We start from the raw sequence: 9,933 nt of genomic DNA, 5'->3' as shown, positions 1-9,933 counted from the left end.
CTGTGAGGCATTGACTGATTGCAATTGCGAGTAAAGGTGAGTTATATACGTCCACATCAATGCCCTGAAAGGCAGGCGGGGAGGGGCGGTTCCATGGCGATCTTTTCGGCTACGCATGTACGATATTTACACACAAAATAAATTTTAATGTTGTTGTTTGAACAGACTTGGGTACATTTTAGCGATATTGTTATGAAAACTGCTTTGATAATTCCAAAACGTTATTTTGGCCAACCTACAAAGTTGACGATATATTTACGCGTCATTTACAAGACTTACAACAGAGAGCCCGCCACCAGCCAATCGTGACACGAAAGAAAACATCGTTACGTCTTATCCCGTTAAAATAAAGCTCTTCAAGTTGCACTTGTGTCGCCGGTGAGATGCTCCTTTAGTGGTCCTTGTACTAAAGTGGCGGAGAAGAAGTCTGAGTCGAAGAAACAAGCCTTAACCTTTTGGTTTAAAAACTTTATTTCATAAAAACCATCTACAGTATTAACGGTCTTTTCCTGAATATAGACTGCAACTAGGGAAAATAACATCTACAACATGCTACTTCATGTTACAAGCAAAAGATGGGCTCTGATCTACATGTTCTGTTCATACACCTATGCAGCCCTGAAAGTATTCTAACTGTGAGGAGCACAGTAGGTAACGACTCTATCTACAAAACCGTTCCCTTTCCAAATGAACCAACATCAATTCTATTTCCTCGATGACACAGACTGAATCTGAATGAAGCACAAACTCAATGGTGACTGAACCATGGCCAAATTCACGTCTGCCATGAAAATGTGTCTGCTAGCTTTAGCATCAAGAGTTTACCACTTACTGGGTAGCAAGGAGTTATTGCTTCATCTTAAAGGAAAACTTTCACAGTTGCAAAGTCATGAACTTTCCATGTCAGACACTTTCCCATATCAGTGGCAATGCCTGGTCTTAGCAGTCGTTCCTAATGTTGAACCAGTTGTTAGTCATGAAGTTGAATGACATTGGCATGAAGACTAGTCAGGAGAGGGAACAAATAAATAAAATTTTGTCATCACAGATTATGAACAATCATCCACCCAAACTCCAATACATTACATTGAACACAGACACTGTCACCAATATACAGCTGAATTCTACATCTACGTCAACCACTAACACTAAACATTTGGACCTCTGGAATACCTTGGAAAATGTTTTATACACAATACCATAGAACTTTGACCTATATCAGGCCTTTATGAACACCATCATATCCATATGCACAATTCTTAAATTTGAAGGTGATAGCTGTACATGTACATGATAACAGTAATAAGTACTCCTGTTGTGCTTTATGTACTCAACAAAAATAGAAAAGCAGCAATTTTGTTTTTGCTTTGCAGTCTGTCAATGCAAAAAGCTTAGTTTTCTCAAAGTTTGTTTACATGTTTTTATAAATCCATGCAAAGGGCATTTGTCCTTTATTCAGATCATCCATCAATCCAATGTTGTTTAATTATCATTTTGATATCCTTCATCCATTAATAGGATGGATCATCCTTCATCCATTAATAGGATGGACCAATGCTTAAAGGTCACATTTCCAAACCAGGGCCTGGCCAGGCTGTTTGCAAAAACGAAAAATAAAAGCGTCCGTTGTGGAAATCACACAAATTATGGAGTCCGACATGAATAAGTCTATCACATTCTGTGTGTTTTGTTGTCTCTTATATTGTGCTTTTCATTCTCTAAAGCTGCCTGGTTGGGCCCTGGTTTGGAAATGTGATAAAAAGCATAACATGAGCTTGGCCAATTCATGGACAAAAGTTGAGGAAAATGAGACGGTCAACCCTTTGATCTTCTACTCGGGGAAATGGGAGCAAAAATGTTGCATTTGAATTTTTGTTGAGTGTAATTTGTTGTGCTTGTTTTCTAGAAGCAGCATTGCTGTATTGCAAGGAAAGGAGAATAGATTGTATAGTATACACCTTGGGGTTGGTGAAGTACCTGCAATGTTAGCAACATCAAACACTTGGACTGGGAGAAAAACAAAGGACAACAAAATAAATGCAGTCTTGTTAAATGGGTTAACCAACAAGACAGCTACATGAAACATGGGCCTTCAGGGGGGAAAGAAAATTTCATTCACAGACTAAGCATACTACCTCATTGAAATACCTTCTTTTGTTTTCTACATAATAGCCTTATAAGTACATGTTGCTCCACAGTACATTATGTAAACATTTATGTGGTGAACAAACATGTGTTGTTACTTTAGATTTTAAAAAAGATGTCTCCACCTGGCTCTTAAAACAGGGCCAAACCCAAAACTAATTGCACATGTACAGATAACCCTCATGCTACAGAATTCCATTTAAAAAAAAGTAGAAAATACTAATATGTAATGAAGACTACTACAAGCCTTCCTAACATATCAAACATACTGCTATGGTCTCTTCATGTAAGATTGCTACCATGCATTCAGGACCAAGCTAGGAACTAATCACTTCCCTGCATCTACTCATCTAAGTCAGTTCTGCACTACTGAGAGGAAACCGTAAGTGATAACAACTTATCAAAACCTGGAAACAGAACACCAGGAAAAGCAGACAATGATGTACAGAAAAGAAACGTTATAAAAACAATATGTAGGGAAAGGGGGACCTGGGAAAGAAGGGCTATGGGTTCTTTGTGTAACCATGGAGAAGCACGCAAAGATAACGCAGGTAGTTAGGTAAGCCAGGTCTTCCCAGGTCCCACATAGGAGATGCAACATGACCTGTCCCAAGCAGCTAAGTATTCTCCATCTCATATGGTAGTTTCATAACTATGGAGAGATCTGCTAGACCTGTTGTTGGCAGAAGAGAGCCCAGAAAGTCCTCCATCGGTTGTGTCCCCACCGTTGGCATTCATGAAATCGATAGAGTGGGTCTCTGGAGTGCTCATGAAATCGTGGATCGATGTGTCTCGTCTAGTCTTGTCTAGACCTTCGTAAAGCGTGCTTCTCCATGTATTCACAACACGGATCTGCAAAATAAAATAAAGTTTATCTTTCTTTTTGTGATTCTCTTTTGGTTTTGCCAAATCATTGCTGTCAGCCAGGGTTCCAACAGTCAGAGTGTGCTGCCCAGAACCCCAGTCGCACCTTTGCATTACTTTGATGGTACCTAACAAACAAAGACAAACAAGGTGATAAGTAAACAAAGACAAACACAAACAAACGAGCAAACAAACAAACATATTGACAAACACAAAGCCTCTGCCATGAGACACGACCATGCTTGCTCTGCATTAGACTGAGACTAGTCTATCTCAACAGCAGTAGAGTCAGCAGCTTGGGACGGGGCACTGCCTGATGAAGGGGACAGAGGCTCCGACTCTTTAGGAGCAGAATCAACAACAGGCGGGGGCATGTCTGATTCAACATCTGACTTCAGATCCGACACCACTGGGTCGGGCGACACTGAGTTTGCCTTGGGAGACTCCGAATCAGGCATAGGCTGATCGGTATCTGACTTGGGTAGGGAGTTATCCTCGCTAGATCTAGTCAGGTCTAGCTCGCTAGTTTTATTGGAATCCCCTTCGGGGACGGGCATGAAATCGTGGATCAAGGTGTCTCGTCGGGTCTTGGCCATGGCATCCCTCCATGTGTCCACTGCACTGATCTGTAAGACAAGGCAAAGCTTTGTTAAACTTTAGAGTCCATGTGCTAAGATTGCACACTTCAACTGGACTACACCTGGAGTTTGGATAGAGTGCTTGATCGTGCAGACCTACACACTGAGGTGTGCTATGTCCTTACTGCAGACCTTGAAGCCACCTAAGTGGAGACAACCTGTCCTCTGAACTTCCAAGAAATGTTGAAGATCACAGATGAGCATGTCTACAGGATCGTTGTTTTTCATTCATCTCAATATGCCTGGTAGAAAATAAAATATTCAATTGCCAGATTTTTGCAGAGGATTTAGGTTCAGGGTTGTGTAGTAAAAGGAGCAGTTTTTGAGAATTTCTTACAAGGGATGGAGAAAACCAAATAGTCTTAAAGTTAGTGAAAAAAGGAGCATGTCTGGGGGATGTTTATACACATCTCAAGATGGATAGTAAAGAGGCAAAGATTAGAGCTTGTCGGTGCAGAAAGGACGCAGCTGGCCAAGCTCATAATGGATGACTAGACCTGTGTTATTACAGGTAACATGCACTATCAGTGTTGCATGCATGAACTCCCTCGGAGTTAAGTCACAGATACTGGCCACCATCTGCAGTGAGCATGAAAGAAAATGACACATTAGCAGCACTGGCAAATCAAGCGCAAAACTGCATGCTACGTCTTCGTGTGACATGCCACATTACATCAGAATTCTGTGAAAAGCAAAGAAAAAAAAATGACACATGCAACATTTATTATCATAATCATGTATGTGAGAGTGCACATTGAGTGAAAAAAATAACAACTATTACACACAATCGAGTTAAACACATAATGGCTGGTGTAAAACAACAGCAAAATTGTACCAGTGAGGCTTACACTGGCATGTTTGTTATTCTGTGTTTAGTATTCAGTCAAAGGGCCAATCCTCTAGAACACACTAATTTTGTAAAACAGGAAAAACAATGCTACATGCCTCTGAAATTACCCTTTAGTTAAATACTCATAGCGGAAAGTTGGTTGACTGCCAGTCCATGACATTTGGCATGCTTAAAGAACAAGTTGTAGTGGCCTAACCACGGTCAAATTATTGATTATAGTTACACTTTAAAAGTTGTCCACTAAACATTGCACATTTTATGGGTTTTTATAGCAACCGTTTGCATTGACGAATCTTCTTGAAATTCCGTATGCTACTTTCCTGAAACCCTACCTTTTATTTGACATATAGTTTATTATCAAGGCTCGAAATACTTTTTTCTGCTTACCTGGTGCAGGTAACATTGAAAATTACCCGCACCAGACAAATTTTACCTGCACCACCCTGAATTTAGGAAGTATGGATCATACTGAAATTGTGCAGGAACCATGCATTACTATTTTTTCTTTCATACTTTATCAATGCAGCTAATAACAATCCATACACACCTATATCATAGGACATTTGTGTATAAAATACAGTACATGGACCAGTGCAGGTTAGGTGCAGGTAGACACCAGAAATACCTGCACAACTCCAATTTTACCTGCACTAACCTGCATATGCAGGTGGTATTTCGAGCCCTGATTATAATTACATTCTCTGTCATATTTTTTTTATTTTACGTCCACCCCCATTTATTGACTGACTTTGCTGTATAGATTGCAGTGCCCAATAAACATACAAAGTTAATTTAGGGCTACACAGAACTTTCAGAAATATGTACTTTGGACGTTAAGATTTGATGAATTAAGAGTCCGAAACAGATAAAAGATGCAAGCATACACAGAATGACTTTTACTCTGAGACTTGTACATTTTCAGAATTTGATGCCCATATCATACTGTGGTCAACTGCAGAAACAAAACAAAAACTGCTAAATGATTCAAAACCCATAATGCCATAATGCAATGCACAAAAATATCTACATGGTTGTCAGGGAAAACTGTACAGGTATGACAAAAAAATTTGTAGGTCTTTATGTTGCACCAAAGAAAGTTGTTTACACCTACTGGTATGTAACAGGATCAAGCTGTGATTCGGCATGTGATGTACAAATGTATCCGTGTCCTTTCAGAGAACCCCAGAAGTTTTCGATGCTTGGCCCTTTGACTAATTAGGTCTGTAAGACTGACTGTGTACACTGATTTCCATGGAGAAACTCTCCCACTGCCCTACAATGTAGAACTGAATGTCACACAGCAGACATCTGGAAGGTTTCCCTGTTATTTTGTTGATCTTGTGCAAATGTACTGCCTGTACAATGTTCACACTCAGGGATCTACAGTCACTGTGGTACACCTTATGAAGACGTTGCCATACCTGAGTCTGGATTCTGCTCAGACCACGGATCCACAAGATCTGACCTCGTCGCAGTTCCGTCATGCTCTCGATCGCGTCGGGCTCGTCGATGTCTGCGATGGAGACCATGTCTGCCTCGGGCTCCCCGCCACCAATGGTCAGGCTTCGTGGCAGCTTCTTGGTTGGGATGAATGCCAGCACCTGGCCCCATAGTAGTTCTCCCATTCCGAGGAAGACACACCATCCCCATTGGTCTATAGTCAGATTAGTCGTGCTGAAAGCAACGCTACCAAACTCAACGATGAAGATCTAAGAGAGCACAAAACAAAGCAAAAGTTTTGTTATGGAATATCAGATACCACAAATATCACATTTTACAATGAAGTTAAAACTTGTCTTTTTAACCACAGACAAATCTAACAAAGCTGCTGCAAAATGAGCAAAAGTATGACGTATAATATTGCCCCCCCAAAATAATGGAAAAAGAATACTTGATACCTCCTAATAATCTGTATTATTAGAAAATGATTGTTTTCACCTGATTTAACAAAAAAATCATTTTCTAATAACAGATGATTAGTAGATATCAAGATGTGTAAAACTGAGTGTTATGTACGAAAGTGTTTTGTATTTTCTCACAGAAAAAATAACAATAACATAAGGGGCAATAAAATTTGATGACGTCTTCCATATGCTCCAAAAAAATCATATTTAGAATTCTTTCATGCCTATCTATCAAAATTTGTTACGACTCCATTTTTTCTCACACACTCACTATCCTTTGTTGACACTCACTTGACGAGAAGACAATGAAAGGTCAAAATGCCAATTTAGCCAACCTTAATTTAAGCCAAAAAAGTTGTTATGTTACTTGTTCTAAGGGATGGTTTTACTCTTTTAACAAGTGTCGTATGTGGGGAGCAATTGGGTCTCTCAGGACTGTTGGAAAACAGATGAACTTGAAAAGATCATATTTAGTATATGTATAGTATATGTATAACTTTAGTATATGTATATTAACTTTTACTAATTTACTAATTTATGTGCAGTATATGTATAACTTTTTGTTTACGACCTTTTGTATCAAACTGACTGCATTTAGCCCCGATGGGGCATGAATGTGCAATAAACTTCACTGTCATTATATCAAGACAGATGGACTTTCATGTTATTTCTCATACCTGAGCAATCAAGGTCCCCACCACAATGGAGCAAAAGATGGGGTTGGTGAAGAGGCCAGAGAAGACGTTGCGCTGGTTGTGGATCTTACGGGCATTGATCTCATTGAAGATCTGCATCATCACAAAGGTGTTGAAGACGATGGTGAAGTGCTGACTGGGTGCAGCATGCAGGGCTGCTCCGCGCCCACTGTCGATGTCGTAAATGTACTCACCTACACAACAGGAAACATCATCATCACGCAGACATCATTTCATGGAGCTAATACAGTCAAACCTGACTCACCTACACAACAGACAACATCATCATCACGCACACATCATTTCATGGAGCTAATACTGTCAAACCTGACTCACCTACACAACAGAAAACATCATGATCACGCACACATCATTTCATGGAGCTAATACTGTCAAACCTGACTCACCTACACAACAGAAAACATCATGATCACGCACACATCATTTCATGGAGCTAATACTGTCAAACCTGACTCACCTACACAACAGAAAACATCATGATCACGCACACATCATTTCATGGAGCTAATACTGTCAAACCTGACTCACCTACACAACAGAAAACATCATGATCACGCACACATCATTTCATGGAGCTGATACAGTCAAACCTGCCCAAAAGACCACCTCTTCTTAGCAACCACCTGGCCATTACAACCGCTTTCTCTCAGTCCCGAATATTTTCCCCATTGGCGTAAGCATTAAGCGACCTCTTCACAACGACCACCTGGCCAACGTGACCGCAACCGCCAAAAATGGGAACCAAATCCCTCTCCATAAGGACTGCATCAATTTAAAATCTTGAGGTGTCATAGATTTTCAATGATGCTAGTTTTTGTGCCAAATTCGGCCAGTTTGCGTCAGATTTTGGCTACCATTACGATGTTATGTTCAAAATAAAGATGGCGGCGGATGCATGTGCGTGTGCTTGCTATTTGCCATTAAATACAACGGAAACCATTTAAAGTATGCATCGGACATGTTGTGAGTCGATACTCTTCTAACTGACCACCTAATCAAATCAACCGCTTTTGCCCAGTCCCCCGGGTGGTCATCTTGGACAGGTTTGACTGTGCTACAGTTTCTCAGGGCTCTGTATTACAAGTTTAGTAGTTTAGTAACTGGCTCTGTCAGAGTAAGTCTATTGAGTCTATTTGTGACTTCCACTACTACTTCTGGTGACCTTGGCAAAAGTCTACAGCACTATTTTTTTTTTACAAATTTCTGGAGGTGCAGTGATTATGCCATTCCTAGAACTGTTCCTGAGAAACCACAGCATGAAACTCATCTGGCTATTCGTACCTGCAAACAGGATGGTAAAGATGATGATGAGTTGGTAGACAGCATGGCCCAGGATGTTCTTACACATAGTCCTGGAGATCAGGGGCTTGGTGCGCCCGTACGGTTTCCGTAGCAACAGCTCCTCAGTAGGCATCTCAGTGGCAAGGGCCAATGAGGCGAAGGAGTCCATGATCAAATTGACCCACAGCATCTGAACTGCCTTCAAAGGACTGTCCTGATTGGTGAAGACAAAGCTTTAATTTCTGACGTATCAAATACGAAGTTAAGTTGCAACTGCAGTGCCATCCTGTAAAATCAACTACTTTGTGTACAGCTTTAGAAGTTCAAGCCAGGCAGGTTGTCTGTGAAATTCGAAATTGTTCTACATATATAATGTATTGCTGCATGTAGATGTGTGGCAAATTACTTTCCACCCACCACAATGTGAAAACAAGTTTACAAATATGTACTGTATCATGTACAACATACTACAGTCAGTCAAGCAGTTATTATTGACAATATCATGTATTCACAATCGGCATGCTGTATCTTTTCCTCACAAAACTTCTGGAAAAGCTTGGAATCCAATAGAGATAATACAAATTAACAAATCAAGTCCAGTACATGGATATCTAGCATGAAAACATTGTTGCAAACGATTTAAGTTGTCTTTCTTACATTGTCAATGCAGGCTCCCAGAAAGGCCACAATAACAGCTACTACGTTGACAGTCAACTGGAACTGTAGGAATTTGGAGATGCTGTCGTAGACGTTTCGTCCCCACAACACAGCCTTGACAATACTGGTGAAGTTATCATCTGTCAGGATGATATCTGATGCCTCCTTGGCCACATCAGTGCCAGCAATGCCCTGCAAATACAATGCAACACCTTAAAGGCTACTCCAGGTTTTCACTCGGCTATCATAAGTTGCTGCTGAATTAAAAATCTGTGGGCGTATAAAAGTTGAAAGTGCTTATCTCACCGATGACAGGAAAATACAACAGTTGCTGGTTATAAGCAACCATCATAAGTATTATCAAATGAACACTGACACTTTTACAGAATGGAACATTGAATCTTACATATCATACTGTACTTCCAATTCTTGATTCCTCCTCTCAAGTTATCAAATTCTTTCCAAATTCTTGTGACATCATAGGAAACATGATAGCCAGTTCAGACCTGGTATGCAATGTTTGGCATTGTGTCAGGTTCCATGTTTGCCATAAGGTCATGGTTGGAAGCTATCTAAATAACCTCAGGCGACAGGAGTCAAGAACTAGAAGTTTTGATGTTCAACAACATCAGAAGTGTGTAAATTTTGTACATACAACTATGACATTAAACAGTTATAGATAAACGTAATCAAGAAATGTTAAATATTGGTGACATCAGCACTTGAATGTATTGCCTAGCATATATCCTGACGAATATGTACATGTATGAGCTCACACTTCTTTACACAAGCACCTGGCTTTGTGTAACTTTGTTTGTAAATCCATCAAGTGCACTACAATACAAATCAATGAAGATTTGGCCTTCTAATAAGTACGA

General features: G+C 40.1%; 1 protein-coding gene across 3 annotated transcripts in view; it reads right to left on the bottom strand.

The window, feature by feature from the left end:
* Nucleotides 1–453: 453 nt before the first annotated feature.
* The window catches only part of LOC118416622 (plasma membrane calcium-transporting ATPase 2-like), a 46,617-nt gene continuing 37,137 nt past the window's right edge, over nucleotides 454–9,933 (bottom strand). For 2 of the 3 annotated variants that reach the window (XM_035821777.1, XM_035821778.1), the window contains 5 exons: nucleotides 9,056–9,247; nucleotides 8,399–8,612; nucleotides 7,079–7,290; nucleotides 5,919–6,206; nucleotides 3,007–3,635 (listed from right to left, as the gene is read on the bottom strand). In XM_035821777.1, coding sequence (XP_035677670.1) covers nucleotides 3,273–3,635; nucleotides 5,919–6,206; nucleotides 7,079–7,290; nucleotides 8,399–8,612; nucleotides 9,056–9,247 — 1,269 coding nt within the window. In that variant the 3' untranslated portion in view covers nucleotides 3,007–3,272. The other variant, XM_035821779.1, reaches the window with a different exon arrangement.

This window comes from Branchiostoma floridae, chromosome 5 (genome assembly GCF_000003815.2).
Source record: "Branchiostoma floridae strain S238N-H82 chromosome 5, Bfl_VNyyK, whole genome shotgun sequence".
Taxonomy (NCBI): Eukaryota; Metazoa; Chordata; class Leptocardii; order Amphioxiformes; family Branchiostomatidae; genus Branchiostoma; species Branchiostoma floridae.
The sequence above is the reverse complement of the archived record's forward strand: the minus strand, read 5'-3'. Positions and strand labels throughout refer to the sequence as shown.